This window comes from Cyclopterus lumpus, chromosome 14 (genome assembly GCF_009769545.1).
Source record: "Cyclopterus lumpus isolate fCycLum1 chromosome 14, fCycLum1.pri, whole genome shotgun sequence".
In the NCBI taxonomy this organism is placed as follows: Eukaryota; Metazoa; Chordata; class Actinopteri; order Perciformes; family Cyclopteridae; genus Cyclopterus; species Cyclopterus lumpus.
The window spans coordinates 6537690-6556675 of NC_046979.1; the positions used below are offsets into that span (position 1 = coordinate 6537690).

At 42.6% G+C, this 18986-nt stretch overlaps 2 protein-coding genes across 8 annotated transcripts; one reads left to right on the plus strand and one right to left on the minus strand.

The window, feature by feature from the left end:
- Nucleotides 1-1966: 1966 nt before the first annotated feature.
- LOC117742965 (heart- and neural crest derivatives-expressed protein 1-like) lies at nucleotides 1967-4263 on the plus strand. 5 transcript variants are annotated; one of them, XM_034550663.1, is made up of 2 exons: nucleotides 1967-2796; nucleotides 3798-4263. In XM_034550663.1, exons 1-2 carry the CDS (start codon nucleotides 2317-2319, stop codon nucleotides 3891-3893), a joined length of 576 nt encoding a protein of 191 aa, XP_034406554.1. In that variant the 5' UTR covers nucleotides 1967-2316; the 3' UTR covers nucleotides 3894-4263. The 5 variants fall into 5 exon arrangements, with proteins under 5 accessions (XP_034406554.1, XP_034406552.1, XP_034406555.1 ...); XM_034550661.1 differs by having other exon boundaries at nucleotides 2317-2823; nucleotides 3816-3893; XM_034550664.1 differs by having other exon boundaries at nucleotides 2317-2796; nucleotides 3813-3893.
- A 2178-nt stretch (nucleotides 4264-6441) lies between these two features.
- On the minus strand, nucleotides 6442-14860 carry LOC117742514 (histone deacetylase complex subunit SAP30L). 3 transcript variants are annotated; one of them, XR_004611045.1, is made up of 5 exons: nucleotides 13807-14860; nucleotides 12800-12835; nucleotides 10861-10983; nucleotides 10378-10476; nucleotides 6442-8721 (listed from the first exon to the last, which is right to left on the minus strand). XR_004611045.1 is itself a non-coding variant. In XM_034549959.1 (5 exons), exons 1-5 carry the CDS (start codon nucleotides 13990-13992, stop codon nucleotides 8539-8541), a joined length of 609 nt encoding a protein of 202 aa, XP_034405850.1. In that variant the 5' UTR covers nucleotides 13993-14592; the 3' UTR covers nucleotides 6442-8538. The 3 variants fall into 3 exon arrangements, 2 of the variants coding, with proteins under 2 accessions (XP_034405850.1, XP_034405851.1); XM_034549959.1 differs by having other exon boundaries at nucleotides 12818-12835; nucleotides 13807-14592; XM_034549960.1 differs by lacking the exon at nucleotides 12800-12835 and having other exon boundaries at nucleotides 13807-14592.
- Between the last annotated feature and the right edge of the window lie 4126 nt (nucleotides 14861-18986).

The window sequence follows — 18986 nt, forward strand, 5'->3', positions numbered from 1 at the left end:
TTAAATTAATGATGCATTAAAGTGAGAGCAGCATTTTACTACAGCAATGCAGTTTATGAGTTAGTCACATGTTTTGACCTGCAAAAAAAAGGAGGGGCAGAAGTTCCATATTTCCCTCTGATGATGATATATATATATATATATATATATATATATATATATATATATATATATATATATATATATATATATATATATATATATATATATATAAATAAACAAGTGTAAAGTTGAACAACATAATAACTTTAATTCCACTGTCTCAAAACTATTGAGCAACCTTATAGTAAAGCTTTATTTATAATATACTGGTCATATCAGAGCCAGTATGTGGTATTACAGTGATAGCAGGAGATTCAAAAATATATTAATTTTATTATTTTATATTTTTGTGGTTGAAACTTGGATGGGAATATTGAACCAAAACAACTAAAATATCATATACTGAGGCCCATGACCATCGGAATACTGTAGATATATTTTAAGAGTATAAGTGAATACAATCGAAATAGAAAAAGGTGTTTTAGTACATGCGTGCGCATTTAGGGATATTATCTTGAGTCCGTGCAGTATTTTGTAAATCCCTATAAAACACGCAACATAACGTTGTGGCTGATTTATTGATTTATTGTAACGCGGGGTGGAATATGCTGAAAACTGCCGCGCTGCATGTAAACAGTGAGCAGGCCAGGAGAGCTTTTATGGAATACATGTAACCCCGCTGCACGGTGACACCTCCTGATTTATGACTGTATTTAGATAAGACTCGGGCCGTAAATGGTTTCCAAATAGCGTCAAGGTCATGTAATGTAATGGGATAATGTTTTTTGGGCGATAGAGACAGGATGATGTGTTTAGTGTGTAAGGAGCTGTGGGGAATTAATGCGCAGATAAAGCCGCTATTGCTGAGGTATGATTACAACAGGGCGGCGGACTGTGTCTGTCCAAAAAAGGCACCAAATAATTCATCAAGCTGTTTCATTTACATTCCCAGAGCGCGCTGACACGCACCTCGTGTTATTGCTGGAAAGGGAGATAATGATACTGTCGAAATGGAGCCCGTTTACGCAAAAACTGCAATTACGCGTTAGAGAAAACATGAAGAATTCTTGAAGATCTTTTTTTTCTTTTTTTTTTTAAAGCAAAAGGGCGAATGAGCTGGAACGGAAATACACACATAATCTAATATGTTCAGAGTACATTTATGGATTGAAGCAACACGTCGGCAGTGGCATGGGGCGGATATTGTATTAGATTCATTGAGAAGTTAATTAATACGAAGAAAATGTTGCCGTTATGTGTTCAATCTACAAAAAAAAAAAAATGTAATTCACATTATTCAATTGAAAAGTGGACAATTCATCCATCGAACAGTTTAGTAAAGTCGGGTGATCTCAATGTTTGAGCCTAATCAAGTCTGTGAATTAAAATAGTTTCCATCGTCAGATTAAGCAAGAAAGAGGCCTTTTTAATTGTGCGCAACTCCAAAAACAAACGGAATTCCAGATTCCGTGCTGTGTTAAATTCCCTGCATGATCGCCCACAAGTTGACAAATAAAAGAACACAAAGGAATTATTTTCACCATTGAATGACCAACATCACACCTAATAAACATGCCCAGCGAAACATACGGTGCGTAAATTCTCTGCGTAAAACCTCTCCAACCATTCGAACTGACAACAAACTCCTTTTTTTCTCCTCCAAAACTTGAAGACAGTTAAACCACACCCCGCCCCCCCCCCCGCCCCCCCTTTCATATGTGCACGTCTGCGTATCCAGAAACCAAGTCCAACAACAAGCAGATATGGGCTGCTTGTGTGTAGCCCTGAGATTATGGCACCATGGCGCATGTTATTGCAAACGTCTCTAGACTCTCCTCCCATCCTGGGCGCTTTCCTCTATTGGCTGCCTCCTCTCCACGCTGACATCCAAATCATATAAACCTGGGGGCCTCACACCTTAACCGGGGTCAAATTTCTTGGGCAAATCAGAGCAGCAGCCTCTCCGGGAAACCATCGCAAGAAAGAAAAAGACAAAGCGGAGCTCATCGCCAAGAGTTGTCCTCTGGAATTATAAACTTTTTTTCAGGGCCTCTTTCAACTCGGCTTGAGTCGCTTTCAGAATGACGACGATGTACAAGTCGGTGGCTCCGTTCGGTTTGACTCATTAATGCATTTAAGGGAATACATATTTAAGTGTTGAATGAGTTCTGTTGGCTGTCGATCCCCCAGCAGAGACCGTTTTGGGGCACTACCGGAGAGAGACCGAGGGCGACGGAAAACACGGAAACGAGCACATTTTTCATCCCGCTCGACATGAACCTCATCGGGGGCTACCAGCATCACCACCACCTGATGCACGAACCCTTCCCGTTCGTCCAGCGGTGTCACCAGGATGCGCCGTACTTCCAGAGCTGGGTGGTGAACCACGGCGAGGTGCCCCCGGACTTCCAGATCCAGGCTCCGTACCCGGCCGCGGAGCACGGGGCGCCCGGAGCGACGCACGACGCCCGGCTGGAGGGGCTCCAGGCGGGGATGGGGAAGAGGCGGACGTCGGGGCCGAAGAAGGAGCGCAGGCGGACGGAGAGCATCAACACAGCCTTCGCCGAGCTCAGGGAGTGTATCCCCAACGTCCCCGCGGACACAAAACTGTCTAAAATTAAAACTTTACGCTTGGCGACCAGTTACATCGCCTACCTGATGGACGTCCTGGCCAAAGACACCGGGGAGACGGAGGGCTTTAAGGCCGAGATTAAGAAATTTGAAAACCGGGATCTGAAAAGGAAACGGGAGCCGGTAAGTAGAAGCCTCCGGAACTTTCTTGTTGATCAAAATAACTGCAAACCCCAAAACAATTAAGTTGTTAGTTTGACTTTCTTAGTCATTGTTTTTAAAAAAAGAAAGAAAAAAATAAAACTGGAGGCCTGGATTGTAATGGAAACATAATTTTTGTTAAGGTGGAATTTAACGAGACGCCAAAGTTTACCAACAAAAGCTGAATATAAAACATGATTTACAGTTTTACTTTTCTCAGTCGGATTATTATCTGGATGTTCTAATAATTTAATAAATATTATTGAATTATATTCTTAGCCAATAGATACAAAAATGACTGTGGTATAAAATGAAGCCCTTTATGGTTATTTTGTTGCATCTATAATAACAAGTCTTACAATGGGAACAGTCACCTCATTAAAATAAGTTTGGACCCTTTTAGCTTCATAAACTCCGTTACGTTTTGACTGTAATGTATTGGTAACATTATTACTGCTACATTACGAAATATGTGCTGCTGCTAATCACCAGAATGACGACAGGCCCAATCTCATGAATATATTTAACACTTTAAAGTCATATTTCTTCACAATGTGTGGAGATGGATAACGTCTGTGTGTGCTATAATAAACAAATAATATTTAAGTTTATAACACAAACACTTCCGATTAGCCCATATTACTTTAGAAATATGCATTATTATTTAATATTGTTGTATAATTTTTTTTTTACATATCTGTTGAATCATTTGGGATTTAGCTTTCATGGTTTCATTTAATGAAAGCCTGTGTATTTGATGTCACGACCCCGATTGCGTCACGAAAGGCCCCCAGAAATCATCGCGTGGGTTACAATGTGACGAAAAACAGAACGTGCCACAGTTGTGGAGAGTCTTTCCAGATCAGAGTCAGAGCGTAAACTTTACGATATGAATAAGTCGCCAGGAAATGCAATTGTTCCGCAGACTGACCCGACCGGGGTCCCGTACGTGATGATAACGTGCTGTTCTCTCGGTGTCGCAGACTGACGGCCCGCAGGAGTCATTAGGAGCCGAGAAGAAGGTGAAGGGCCGGACCGGGTGGCCGCAGCAGGTCTGGGCTCTGGAGCTCAACCAGTGACCCTCCCTCCTCCTCCTCCTCCTCCTCTTCCTCCCTTCCAACCCTTCCTCGGACTCTGGATTCAAATCGTAAAGGAAAAAAAAGAAGAAAAACACAACCACTGACTGACTGAACCCAAACACACCGCTGTGCACGTGCAATGATGCGCAAAAAAAAGAAGAAGAAGGAGAGATAATGAAAGGACAACATGCAAACAAGGTGAGCGGCGGAGGGAAACAGCACGATGGACAATTTGTTGATCTCCTTCTCCCCTTCACACGCACGCACGAACACACACGCACGCCTCTGACTGTATTAAATGTGTGGTCTTTCTGCTTTTTGATGTGTCCACCCTTACAGTGCTGTAGACCAGATGTGGCCATGTGGTGTCAAAAAAAAATGAAGAAAAGAAAAAAAACATCTGTGTCTCCCCCCCCCTCCTAGAAATGTGTTTTTATCTGGCGTGGTGTGGTGGTGTTTTCCACGTCTGATGGCGCTGGAGCAGAAAATAAATACAGTGTAACAAATGTCATGTGGTGTAAATGCACAGTATGTATATGTCTGTTGCAGAAGTGCGAACATTATATTTATTTTCATTTCAACTTTCAGCTAACTTTTTTTCTTTTGCCCGAGTTTTTTCGTTGTTGTTGTGTGTAATTTATGACAAATCACAGGCACACAAGCTGCACAGCACAATATTTAAACATACAATTCTCAGAGTGAGTCACCAGAGGATGACAGGTGTTGATTGATAGATTGTTACCCAATCATAAAAGCAGCTGTGCCACTCAAATATCGTGCAATATTTTGATTCTAACTATAACTTTAATAAAACCGTTCAGGCACACGTATTATGGTTTCCATGTGTTGCCAGCATGTTGTAGGTTTATATATATATATATATATATATATATATATATATATATATATATATATATATATATAGTATTTAGTATGGCCTGAATATAGTTTCTTAATTTTGAGCTGCAAACAAATTACAAACCATGACGTCACGAGTAACCGCATGACATCCAAAGTGATACCTTTTATGAATTAAATCAATAAAAACCCAGACAGGCTTCTTTGTAATGTGACGTCGAGCTAAAAACGGAAGTGAAATTACATTTTAAAAAATAGAACAAAAAAATAATCTAGAAATCCTTCCTATCCATTTTTGGAAGCCGAGTCCAGATGAAACACATTTTTTGAGGGGAAACCTTTTCTTTTCTTTTTTTGGGGGTCACTGTTTCGTCGCAGAATATTTAAACTATTATTAATCCAGTATTTCCGGTCAGATATGTAACACAAAAAAAATACTCAAATGGAGTTCTGACTGTTAACTATAACGGCTGTTGTTGAAGTTTCTTTTGTAGGAAATTATTGAATTTACTGAATCTACCTCAAAATTAATGTCACTGTCCGTTCCGAGACACCGAATGTTCCGTAAACGCACCGCTTTCACTCCGACATGTTCAACACCAAAACTCAAAAAGGGATTCAAGGTTTATTTCTGTGCGAAATGCTGATGGAAATGTACATTTTGGATGTGAAGTTATATTTAGTTCCGTAAATAAATGAATTATTTTAAGTCACTCCAGCTGCAGTGAAGTTTTTTTTTTGTTTTCCTTTTCTCGTTTACAACGATGTTTTATCAGACAGACATTATTCACCGTAATGTCTTTACTTCTTCTATTACCTGTTAATTATAATCAATGTGAAAAAAATTAAATAAAATCACCTGAAAAAAATGTTATGAAATTAATCAAGGATCACTACATCATTTCAAGATAATTTAACTAATGATAAAACATTTAATTTCAAGATACTTAAAAAAAAAAGACACCGGTCGTTTCCTCACATTACTTCAGTCAAAATTCTACTTGATATGGTTGTATATACAATTCTGAGAACGCATGTTTAAATTTAAACTTTCCTTACACATTTTCGATACTAACGTATATCAAATTGACTACTAGTAATTTTCATATTCCCCGCTGGGTGGGGGGATAACTAAGGTAATTCAGAATAAAACACATTTTACATAAATAATAAATAAATCACCTAATCCTTCCGTTAGTCATGTGTGTAACCTAATAGCCCAGTGGGCTGCATTGTTCATCTCGTCTGATAGACTCCACCACAAGTTATTTAGGTCTTGGACACAAGTTAGTAATTATGTTCTCTTTTTTTTATTAAAGAAAAACGAAATTTGGCTGAAAATAGTTTTCTTCGCTATGAAAAAAAAGGGCATCTTTCTCCTTCAAAACGCTTGGAAGATGCTGTTTTCATGTTTTTCCCTCTAAAAGTCTCCAGGTGTTTTTAAAATCCGCCTCTCTGCACCGCTGCCCTCCATTTCACGTGAGGCACAGCGACACCTGGCGGCCGATTCCTGAAACTGCAGCCTGATTCAACTACGTCCAACCTCGCTGCATTGAAAAAAATAAATAATCCTTCATCCTTATTTTAAGAGATTATTTTGATGCCATATGTATTCATATATAAAGTGTAGCTGAAAAACTATCTGCGACAGTTGAGCAACCTGTGAAAAGAATAGAGACAAAACTGTTGAGTCTGTCTGTACAACACATTTATTATCATCATCATCATCATCATCATCAGGAGCAATAAGCAGCCATATTTAAATATGTTTTTTTTTCTTCTAATACAACAATTACGTTAATGTGGCGTGGCCTATATGTTAATAAAGTTGGGTGTTATCTACATGACACTAACAAACCTACAAGCAAAAGTGAAAATATAACAGACGCTTTTTAAAAAAAAAAAAAAAAAAAAAAAACTATAACCCAAAAAAAAAAAGAAAGTAAAAAAAAAGAACCCTTTTGAAGGTAGACGACTCAGATTTGTGGAACAACTTAAATACGATGCGTGTCAGAGGCTGCAGAAAGAAAAGCCCACACTATGTCGTCACCACAGTGAAGGAAAAAACAAATCCAAGTGTGGAGCTGAAGAGCTGCAAGTTGTTCGTGGCCTGGGAGGTTCCCGCAGTGCTTAAAGAATTGAAATAAACGTGTATCGCCCGTCGGTATCTTCGCCTAAAAAATGTTTTATGTTTAACTGGCAAATGCCCAAAGTGCTACTCCCTCCCCCTCCCCTCCCCCATCAGGGCTTAAAATCATGGAAACCCAATATGAAGACCCAATCCAACCGAATTCCTTTATCTCATTCATTTCACTAACTTGTGAAAAATCGGTTACTCGAATACTCAAATCGTTAAGACAATAAATCGCCAAAGTGCAGAGTCAGAGCGCTTCAATGTCAACGTACAAAAATAGAAAAGAAGTCGAGATGGTCACAAACTCCTTCACGACGGGATTATTTCAACTGGGCATAAACAATTTAAAACACCCTTTTGTTTTTCCTTCTTCTTTTTTGTTTAGAACTCATCAGCTGACATTGTGATTTCTGCAGGCAGACATGAAGAAAGGCATCCACAAGTGTTTTAGTTTAAAATTACTCAAAAGATAAAGAAAGAAGGACAAAAACAACCCATTGACTTCCGTTTTTTTGCTTTACAGCTTCTTGAAACGCATCCAAGTATGTAACGAAATAAATGAAGACTTGAGACTTTTGTCCACTAAACACAGCTCTTAAATATTAAAATTATGCTAATATTTACTCACACAAACACACACACACACACACCCACACAAAAGAAATGATAAAACAAAATCATCTTAATGCTGAATTAATGCAAAGAAAAAAAAAAAAAAAATAGAATTTAGCTACCGAAACCTGCAATGCAGAAAGAAAATGAATGTGTGTGTGTGTGTGTATTCAAACATACATAAAACAGTTAGCAAGGAGAAGAGTGGGTCATAGCCGAATGCTACATCATTCACCACCATCGGTCTTTGAATGCACCACGTCCAGCAGGAAAGGGGCGACTAAAAGATCAAATATCAGGACTGAGATCAGCTTGCATTTCATCTGTTTTTTAAACATTATTGAGAATGAAGGTTTTCATGTGAATTCGGTGCCATTTAAACTGACGTGGAGCCCTGATATTCTGAAGGGAGCTTCAGCGAAGGCAGCGCCCCCCCTTTCCAACAACTCATTCATTCACAATAAAAGAAAAAAAAAAAAACCTCACACTAAATCCCACTCTTCCTCATTCGATTCCAAATGACTCCTCGTTACCAAAACGACTCGTTCCCCACTCTTAAGGCAGCTGTATCGTACATTGCATTCAACCAACTTACGAAAGATCGGACGCTGTTCTTTTGTACATATTGACAGTTTTACGACGTAACCCCCCCCCCACACCTGCGGAGTGAGTCCTGGTCCTCAGAAAGTCTTTAGAGACCAGGCTTTTTGCGGAAGAGGATGATGACAACATGCGCAGAGACAGTTTTTTTTTTTTTTTTATGTTAGAAGGGCAAAAATGAGCGAAAGACAAAAAGGTGAACTCATCCCACCCTGAATTCTCCTCCGTTGGCGTTAAATGTCCTCTGAGGACAACAAGAGTTTGTGTTCTGGTCTTACAGAGGAGTGGGACGGCGGCAGGGCTGCGGGAGGAGCTGCTTTGGGGTTGTTGTTGTTGTTGTTGTCGTCGTTAGTGGTGGTGTCCAGGCTTTTGCGGAAAGCTGTGGGTTATTGTTGATTTTCGCTGTAGCTACTGTTGCTGCTGCGGTCGCCGCTGCGAGGTTTAGTCCAGCGGTTTGCTGCCGCCGCCGACGCCACCACCACCAACACCAACGCCACCGCCAACGCCGACGCCGCTGTCGCCTTTCTGGTCCAAGCGGCTCTTGCTGCTCTTCACCATGTAAATAAAGTAGGTCAGCGTCTCCTTCTCGTTCACCGGAATATTCCTGAAGTGACGACTCACGGTCTGCAGAGGAGGAAGAGGTTAAAATGGTCATCTGCGTAGCATTTATTCCCATTCATTGTCCGGTCTTTGGGTCCCGGCTTCCCGTGCCACAGTTTCCCAAAGCAGACGCACAGCGTTTAGAACTTCAACGGAGCGTCAGAAAAGATGTCTTACCACAAGATAAATCCTCATTTTAGTCGAGGAACACGTACCGATTTCCGCTCGTTCCAAACAGGAAGCCGAGTTTAGGTTTTTGACAACGAAACGGCCGAGTTGGAGTTTAGGGAATAGAGGGGGTTTTTGGGTTGAAAAAACTTTGAGAAGTGATGGTTGCTTAAGGACGGAAGTCACGTGACAAATAAATCAACGTTGCGTATTCGGTCCTCGTACTTCCTGGTTAAATACGTGGATAACATAAGATTGGCTTTCAGGGGATATTTATGAATTGCAGGGCGCTCCTTTTTCGTAGAGCTACGAACGCGGAACAAGCTTTTTGGATATCGGTACTCGATACCTTAAAAAGGAAAGAAAAAGAAAGACGGTATGCACTCCTCTGTTGACGAGTACATAACACTCTTAACTCCTCCCGCAAATGCATTGAAAGTCTTCCTCCATCTCATCTACACCCCTGAGGGAACATCTCACGTGAGGTCCCAGTTTACCGTAACCTTTAAAACAAATGTTGTGGGCTGGATTTCTGTTTTACTTTCTGTTGAACCGCGAACCAAATGTGAGTGAGCGGGGCAACCTGCAATCTTTAAAGATGCAAACAGATGGATATTTTCCCAGAGGGAGACATTTAATGCAGACTTTACTACCGGTTGTTTTCCTCTTCGAGGCTGCGAACAAACAGCTGTAACTGGTTGTGGGCTGTTGACTGCTGCTTTATTAATGACGTGGGAGGCTCATGAATAGGGGGGCCTGAACCCGACTGAATGTTGGGCAAGCATTCAACGTACAGACCAGTTTCATTCAGTCATTCCCACCGTTAGCACCGTTACCCCCCCGACCCCACCCCACTCCCCCTCCACACAGGAGGTTGTTGTAAAGGAGGGCCGAGCCAGCTGCACGAGGTCCACCTGTCGATTTGTGCAAATTGGGTCCGACAATCTCTCCATGACCAATTACTGCGGGATAGGACGCGCAACACCACGTATATCACGGGAAATGAGTAACATGGAACCGAGGGTTGAGAAGAGGCCGCGGCGCTTAATGAGGGCGGCCCAACGGCCTTCAACGCTTACACAATACGACCCGTGTGAGCCCGGCTTTTCCACAGGAATCCTGAAAAAGACGAGCTTCCTCCCCGGATGCTACTTAAATTAAAATGTCTTTAAAGAAACTAACGAGACTGTAGTGGACTAATCTGTGTTTTTTTTTTCCCGATTGAACACAGCATCATATCATCATTGAGTAGAAATGTAATGTATCACAATGCAAGTCGATGCATCCGCTTGCTAGCTAGCTGTCTATTAAGCAGGACTGGCTACGGAGGGCCGTGACAGGTGTCTGTTTAAGTTATTGTTGCTCGACGGCTTATTTTGGACATTGGAAAAGAATTGTGAGCTTGAAGCCGGCGCATCTCTAATTAACATCAATTAAAACCGGTGAATGAAGCCGTAAACGAGTTGTGGCACATCTGCACTCGACTCCTGCGGCCGCCGGTTGGCTCTTTACCTCTGCCAGCTGGGCCTTGTTGAGTCCGGGCCTGGTCTGCAGCTTGTAGTGTCTCTTGTAGCGTCTCAACGTGTTCACCTGCAGCTGGAAGAGGTCGACCTGAAAAACACGACGGAGGACCGAGCCAGTCAGGGAATTGTTGGAATCCACCCTGAACACATTTTCAATGATTTACTTCAGACTCAAGGAGGTTCCTGCCTCTTTTACTGTTTTAATTTTAAAAAAAGAGGAGAGATGAATCCATAATGATCTCTGTGGAGAAATTGGGTAATTGCGGGAATGAACACTAAAAAATAAAATAAACACAACCGAGTAGGATGAAAATGTTTCTCAAACAGAGTAATGGTGGTTACACATTCGCCATGACTCGGGGTGTTTTTTAAGGTTCCCTAGGCCCCGCCATCATGTCTTCTTTTGTCCCCCTTTCTCTATTGAACGTTGAGCTGATGTCTGCATTGCGAGCAACGTTTGAGGCCACGTTACCTCGGGGACCTCCACGTCATGATCCGGGGACTCTCCGCCGTCGTCACTGGTCTTCCTCTTCCTCTTGTTGCGGACGCTCTGGATGAAGTTCTTATGGAAGTCGCAGATATAGAGGTGTCGCACCTAGAATGACATGAGAGTATTATAAAGGAGCAGCCTGACACATACTAAATGCCTCACACTGAAATGTAAACACGGCAGGGTTATATGTTTTCTCATCACAAGATCTTTGCCAAGGTAAACTAGGGCAAAGCCGGGGCTTAAAAACAGGAAGTATCGAATCAAAGACAGACACAAGACCTCTGTACTCGACCGTGTTTGATGAGCGACGCTACGGACACATTTTGGATAGAGGCGATGAAAATGCAACATCGAATCCTGCCCGCTGTTAATGTGCGTTGATTCCTCTGGGCCACCGCACGCAAGTCGTGACATGAATCCCGCCATGCCTGTAAAAACGTCCAAACAACCGGGAGAACACAGAGCTTTTTTTCCCTCTGGTTCTACTGTTTGGGCATCAAATCTTAAAAAAGGCAGATTAAAAAAAATAAAAAAAGAAGATCCTGAATATAATTATACAAAGCAGGAGCACATTCGTTAAGACTTCCCTGCATGCGTCGGGGACACGGCGGTGTGCAGCTCTTTGTGTATTCAGTATCCTGTTGCTTTACAAACGCATCCGGCAGAAGACACACAGCAGCTTCCATGTGACAGGGACATTACCCAGACCCCACATTTGTGGCGAGTCAATTAAAGACAGGTGTACTTAAGAACATGATTGCATAATAACAACTTGTGAATAAAAAGAAAAAAAAAATATTGAATCTAGATTTTGACACAGGGATTCAAACTTAGCGACGGTATTTTTTTTAGCGCCTCCTTTGTGTTGTTCGGAATGCACGTATTCGTCCAAAAGGGCCACCTGAGGACGACATTGGAAACGGGTTTAGCACGCTGCATCAATAAATAAACACGGGGGTCACCCCAAAACATCAGTGTATGTTGCAGCACTGAAACCATTGATCAATCAACTAATTAGTTGACCAACGGAAAATATTCATTACAAATAAATAATTTTGAACAGTACAAGAAAAATATAAAAAACAGTTACCGGGTGCAGCTTCTCGTACGACGCTCTATAATACGTATCTGTATTATAAATCACTGTAGATCCAATAGACAAAAATGAGAGCTCAAATCGGCCGATCGATCATCAGTTCAGTGTCGCGTATTCCCAAACAGCTTTGCTGCAGATCAAACGAGCACACAGGGAAGCTCAGGGGAGGGGTGGGGCGGGTCTCGCTTATAACTGTTGTGAATGCACAAAACGGGGCCTGAAAGAGAATGACGGGAGAATGTGCGCACCTGTACGGAAACTCTGAACCCGTGCGTACGAACATTTACAGACACGGAGGAAACTGGCAACGCAGCTGGGGAAGTGAAGCCAGATTGTAGAAAGTACGTGCGAGAGGCATCGATACACAAATAATGACGCCTCTCACACATATTTAATTGCACACGTTACTTTGCACTTACATATTCTCTTCATCACAAACAGTCAAACCAGCAGGGTTATTTGTGCCAGTGAGCACATTTCAAATTGTAAAAGACATAAACAAGAGTGCAGAGAAGAGTGCCGGACAACCGACACTCGTGGTCAGCTGATGAAATCACCATCAGCTGTAAGATAACTCAAATTAGTGTTAAACAACTGTCCGATACTGGGCAAATATCACCAAGTACAATCTTAGTTTTCATATTGTGTTTTCTTTTTTGTGGGCAAAATCGCTGCCGTGAACAGTACTTTGTTGATTATTTCTGGTTTATTCCACAGTGACAGATGCAGCATACTGTACACAGACAAACTGTAAACAGCTATCCGGGTGCCAGTATCAGAGCTCACTGGAGCAGAGGAGTCACCATGGTGACAGTCACACACCTTCTCCAGTCACCTCACCTGGCAAATCGTCTCCACCTGCACATAAGGATTGTGTAAATTAGTGGAAAGTGGGGGGAAAAAAAGCCGGCGACAGCTCTCGCACAATCATCATCATCATCATCATCAGTCCGAATCATAAAAGCCAGAAGAAAACATGAATGAATAAAGTGTGTTCGCCTCTCAAAACTTCCTTTTGTCTTAAAATCAGCCTGATTGTCAGTAAACATTATACGGTGTAAAGACCCACTGGTCAGCAGATGTCTTTGCATTAACATCCACTAGGTGCTTTTCACCATTTATGGTTGGATGTTGGGCGTGGAGTGAGGCGGAACCACCTGCGCACATTCACAGGTAGATTTTTGTATTTAGAAAAAAATAAAGAAAAAGGAAATAGCTCACTGGCTTTATAAATCTGATTTGTTATTTTTGTGGCGCATGGGCATTTACTTCTTTTGGACGTGCGCAAACATTTAGTGTGGCTCCTACGCACTGGTTAATACATGAGACGCCCCTCCACCCTCCCAGACTCGGAGGCCCCCTGGAGGATCTGGGGCCTGGTTGCTGGTCCAGCCTCGGGTTATTATTATTCGTCTTTGCAAGTTTCTCTCACTGATGTTCTGGCCCAAAATAAACGTTTGGTAGGCCGCAAATACGTTTGTCATTAAAAAAAAGAAAGATATTACATGTAATAGGAGATCAGTGAAACTAAATGCACTAATGTGAAACTTGTAGCTAAAGTCGTGGCGTTTCAAACCAAATAAGCCGGTTTGTGCCACTTTTAACTGCACCGACGTTTAACTAAACAACACAGCTGGCAACAGCCATTTTAAGAAGAGCAGGAGGCGTGTTTTTCAGAGGCGAACTGTTGTAACGAGCTGCAAGTCGTCCCGGTAGATTCAGCTACAGAGAACAAACACACCTCACAGCATGAAGGGAACAAACAACGACGGTGCCCTTTTGTTTATGCTAACAGCTGGACATCACAACAACACACACACGACACTCACGCTCTTGTCGATGTCGAGCTTGAGCTTCTTCTGCGAGATGCTCTTCTGGATCCTCTTGCTGAAGGAGGCGTTGCCGGCCGACCGGCCGCAGCGCTCCCCGTCTTCGATCAGACAGCAGCTCTGCCCGTAAAACGGCGGCGCCGGCGGTCCGTCGTGGCTGTCTTCCTCGGTGCTGAATCCATTCATCCTGTACTATCGCAGTGCAGGAGACCAATAAATAATAATAAATTAAAAAAAAATTAAAAAAAACAGTAAAAGATTTAGTCTGGCGACTAAATCCGTTTGTTGCCCTTTTGTGAAAAGACAATCCGGTAGCTAGCTAACTCTGCTACGTAGCAGCTAGTGCGCGAGCTAAACAGCCACCGTGTTTATTTTTAGACACCGGCGATTTAATTTGAACACGGTTAAATACATATTCCCGGAGCTACCTCGTCCCCCCCACCCTGTTACATCCGCACAGCGACGGTTAACGTCGGTTAGCTCGAGCGCTAGTTGAACCGCAAGGTGGCTGAGCTGCCGCTAACGGACAAATTCCTATGGTAACGCCGTCAACCGTCGTTTCTCCCCCCCCCCCGGCTACTTTTCCTCCCCCCTCCCCGTAAGATTCACATAACACTAACAAAAGCGAACGCGGTTCCCGGGGTCAAAAGCGACGACCGTCGGGGGAGCAAACGAAACAACTTTAGGGAAAGAAACAACAGATTTTTAGCTCAACAATCGCGGCACTCTTTCGCGAACGGCTGATACAATGGACGGGATCCGTTTCCGTGGCGGAAGTCGCCGTCCGTGGCGGCGATTGGCCGGTTTCCGCGAGGGGGCGGGCTTAGCGTGCGATGTTTTCGATTCCATTGGCTGTGCGGCTCATCCATCTTTCAGCGGTTCTTCCTGTTACAGTCGGCGTCATGTTTTCTACTACGAACAAGAGTTAAAGAAAAGGTGGCGTCGCCGTCAGTTGAAGGGGCTTTTAAATACAGAGCCGACATGCAGATAGTCTGCCACGTTGTTCATGACATTTCAAAACGGACACACTTTGAGGAATGTCAACATGTCGTCTGCGTGTTAAACTGATCTAAACGTGCACGTAATAACAATAAATCCACATTCAAAGTGGAAAGCTGCGCTATGAGGTCGACTCTTTGGGCCGGACCGGTGATACAACAGACATGTTGTAAACATGTACGTGTTACAGTTAGTCGTTCACCACTTCGAAGACTCCTACATAACTTCAATGGTTTGGTTTGTTTTGCTGCTGCAGGGTATTGATCAGGACTCAACGTGCGCGGGATTATTACAACGTCAACCGCACGGGGGAGACAAAGGTCCACAAATGATAGTATGTTTACCATATACAGCAGCCTGTCAGTCAAACGACTGAGTGTTTTGTGTTACAACATTGTTATATTGATTAATTTAAAAGGATAATTCCGTTAAATTAGATTTTTTAATTTAGAGTAAATGCCCTGCTCTTTGAGACTTCACAAGTTTAAAGTGCATGTCTTTTTTAGTCTCCAGCTTAACAAAAAAGGTAACCACAACCCCAGGGTTACTGCCTTAGACCTTCATGAGTGAAACCAGTCGAGTGGCCCTAATTGTAAGTATCCTCTTATCAAGTTATTTTTTGTAAAATATGGATTGCTGATTCGATTAGATCTATGCATTGGAGGAAGAGGTTCTGAGCCTTTACCAAAGTAAAACAATAGCATCAAAATGAACTTACTCAAGTAAAAGTACATCAGTGTGATCAATGAAATGTACTCTGAAAAGTATAATGGCTCATTATGCAGCAGAAAGGACTCGGTCAATGTCATATTGTTATATACATTATCTGATTATTATTTCTAATTCTTCAATTCATGCAACATGTAAAGGTTGCAGTAGGTAGTGGAGTTCATTTCACGTTGCGTAGGACGTAGGTGTTTTATGAAAACATCTGCAATGTATAGTAGTTATGTCAATATAGTTCTAAAATGACTTATGCATTAATGTGCATGTTGCATATAGAGGTTTATGGTTGTGCTAATTTGAACACCTTCATACACTGTTGGCTAGTTTTATCTGCAGCATTGCATCATATAAAATCAACTTATCATGAGCTCAGAAAAATAGCACCGTTTTAAATTGTAGGAGAGTTGGCTCAAAACGTGAAAGTATAACACTTCATCCTTCAGTTTGTCAGAAACATAAAAAATCAGCATATCTGGAGATGCATAGTTTCCACTGGACAAGGCAATGAACTACTGTAATCTCGATGTGAATGGTGATGATCAAGCTTGTTTTTTTCCAAAATGAAATTGAGTTTATCATAACACTGATAAATGCTGCAGCAAATAACGATATTTTAGACATTATGGGCACGGTCTGTTCTTATTTCAACATGACCCCCTGTGCACAAAACCAGGTGCACGAAGAAACGCTTTAAGCTGACCTCGACCCCATCCGATCCCTTTGGGATGAACGCCAGACCTTCATGGTCCAACAGCAGAGTCCAACCTCCCTCCTCCACTAATCCCTGCAGTCGGGTTCCAAAACCTTGTGGAAAGCCTGAAACCATGAAGAGTGGCGGCTGTTACAGCAGAGTGGACGAGCCACATTATGAGTTAATTTGGGGAAGCAAGCCAGTCAGCAAATCCAGCGAGCGAGGGGAAGCTTTAAAAGCCCACTTAAATGTGAAGCTGTCCGTTATACGCGGGTTTACTAATGATGCTCTTTGTTTGTTGTCATTCGTTTAATGTGATATTTGCTCTCGTGTGCAAACTCTCTGCCTAGTGGTGCTCGCCTACTAGCTCAGAGAGGACGAGAGGGAGAGAAAATACAAAAAAAGCAGTAGAGGCAAATGGATTACCTTTTTTTTTTTTTGGTAATGGTCCTGGGCTCAATAAAGACTCTTTAATGGGTATCTTGGACAGGAGACTGTGGAGACCTGATAGCCCGTTGTGTCTCTCCTTACCCATGTATGGCTCATGAGTGGTGGGGAATACTGATTGTGTGATGACTGATTGACTTTTAAAAGTGGCAGAGGATGTAGCGCCGAAACATTAACAGGTTTTTTCACTTTGCAATTTAGAGGTTTATATCATCAGGGAAATGCCTCCAAGAGGCAATAACATGTAAAGTGGTCCCTCAATGTATTCAAAGTTGTCTCTCTCTCTCTTAGAGCTGGTGTGATAAGTTGAGCGTTATATGACATCCCGTGAGACTCAAGGAAATGGGCCACGCTAAAAAGCAATATTACTCCCAACAATGAATAAATCACGGCTGGCTAAAAGCTATCGGAGCTTGTGTGTTGTCAGATGAAATGAGGATGAGATTAACATTTAGTAAAAGTGTGTTTTAGCCCACTCAGTCACAGGGATGATTAAAGTATAAAACAAAAAAAAAACAGAGGAGATGACAAGAGAGGCCAATCAGAGGGCTCTGGGCAAAGAAAAGTTCCCGTGGAGGAAACGCTTTTGGCTGTGAAACTCAGCCCAGTGTTACCAACTCTTTTCCAAAGATAGTGGCTATAGCAGCACCAGTTCCAAAAGTGCACAATGATTGAATTTGGGCAAAATGAAAAAAAAAATGAAAAAAATTATGAATACAGAGTGCACACATAGATGGTCTCTGCTTCCTCGGCAAACCGCCGTGGCCATTGTACAAGTACAACCAAATGCTGATTAAGACATTTTTATGTGACCAAATTGATACAATTAACTTTCATGAACTGAAAACATGCTGTGGAAGGACAACACTGACAACTCCTGCACTCAACAACGCTGTTGCAGCAACCTGTCAATCACTTGGTATTGTCCCAACCTAAAGCATAACATGCTTTATAGTCTATTTACCTCTAAATGGGATCATCATTTAATAAATGAACATCATGCTGTATCGAAGAAGACTTAAAACTAGAGATTGAAACCATAAACTCATGTTTACAATGTTTACTGAGGGAATACGTGTAGTCATTTTCTCAACCGGAGGAGTCGCCCTCTGCTGGCCAGTAGAGAGAATGCACTTATGCCTTTGCTTCAACCTTAAGACATGGAGGTTGCCTCCAGCGTGGGAAGCCTGGCCACACCAACCACATATTTACCCGTGGCCTTTAAAGATAAGACATTAGAAGGTGCCTTCCAGCATGAAATTGTCTATTGAAGAAATGATCTCACCGTCACGGTCGTAGTTTGATGATTTTTGATGATGAAGTGTTCTAATGCATGTTGTCTTAGGGAACCAATTTGTTTACCCGTGTGAACCTGGTGATCTACTCTACACACCAGGTGACATGATGGCCACTAGTTTAGTGACTAATGAAGCTCTCAGCCTTAGAAAACACTGCAAGTCACATGGTCTTCCATATACTCCCCCCCCCCCCCCCCCCCCCCCCATTCAGCATGTCACAGTAGCACTTTATGAAAACCTCGGCCCCTGATGCACCTGCTTCTCCAGCGGAGTAAATGTGACTGAAAGCCAATTATCCTGCCTGTCACAGAGGGGAATGGAACATTTCCACCAGCGTCTCATTTTCTGACACTCCGTGGAACGCGAAAGGACAAACAGGTCTGCTTTATGTGGGGGTACCTTTTTTTTTTTCTCTCTAGATGGGGGATCTGATAAGCTGTCGGAACACCATGACATGGGCGTCGGGGGAAAAAAGAAAGAAAGAGAAAGACTGCTTTACCTCGGAGCTGCTCGATCCGACAGCTTGCATTCAGACTTGAAAGAGCCACGTCGGCTGAAACAACAGACGTGGAGAATCAGTTCGATCATCGCAAGCACATGAACTTTCACATTCTGAAAAAAAAATGGACAATAGTATTCTTTATGGCACATCTTCCAAAATCCTAAACAAACTCCAGTACATCCAGAACTCTGCTGCTCGCCTTTCTCACCCACTCCCGTTCCCGTGATCACATCACCCCTGTTCTCCAGAGCCTTCACTGGCTCCCCGTCCCACAACGGATCCAATACAAAATCCTTCTCCTCACTCACAAAGCCCTCCATAATCAGGCCCCCTCCTACCTCACCGACCTGCTCCACCACCACACTCCATCCCGTCAGCTCCGCTCCTCTGATGCCGATCTACCTGTCCATCCCACATAGGACCAAGCACCGGACGTGGGGTGACAGAGCCTTCTCCATATCTGACCCCTCCCTCTGGAACTCTCTCCCCAAACTCATCCGAGACTGCACTGATCTTT

Excerpts from the sequence above, each read along its gene's own strand:
- LOC117742965 (XM_034550661.1), top strand. The coding sequence starts at position 2,317 with ATGAACCTCATCGGGGGCTACCAGCATCACCACCACCTGATGCACGAA. Across the intron at positions 2,824-3,815 it reads GAAGCCTCCGGAACTTTCTT|TCATTAGGAGCCGAGAAGAA; the intron begins GTTGATCAAAAT and ends GGCCCGCAGGAG.
- LOC117742514 (XM_034549959.1), bottom strand. The coding sequence starts at position 13,992 with ATGAATGGATTCAGCACCGAGGAAGACAGCCACGACGGACCGCCGGCG. Across the intron at positions 10,477-10,860 it reads ATGACGTGGAGGTCCCCGAG|GTCGACCTCTTCCAGCTGCA; the intron begins GTAACGTGGCCT and ends CGTGTTTTTCAG. Across the intron at positions 8,722-10,377 it reads ACAAGGCCCAGCTGGCAGAG|ACCGTGAGTCGTCACTTCAG; the intron begins GTAAAGAGCCAA and ends CCTCCTCTGCAG.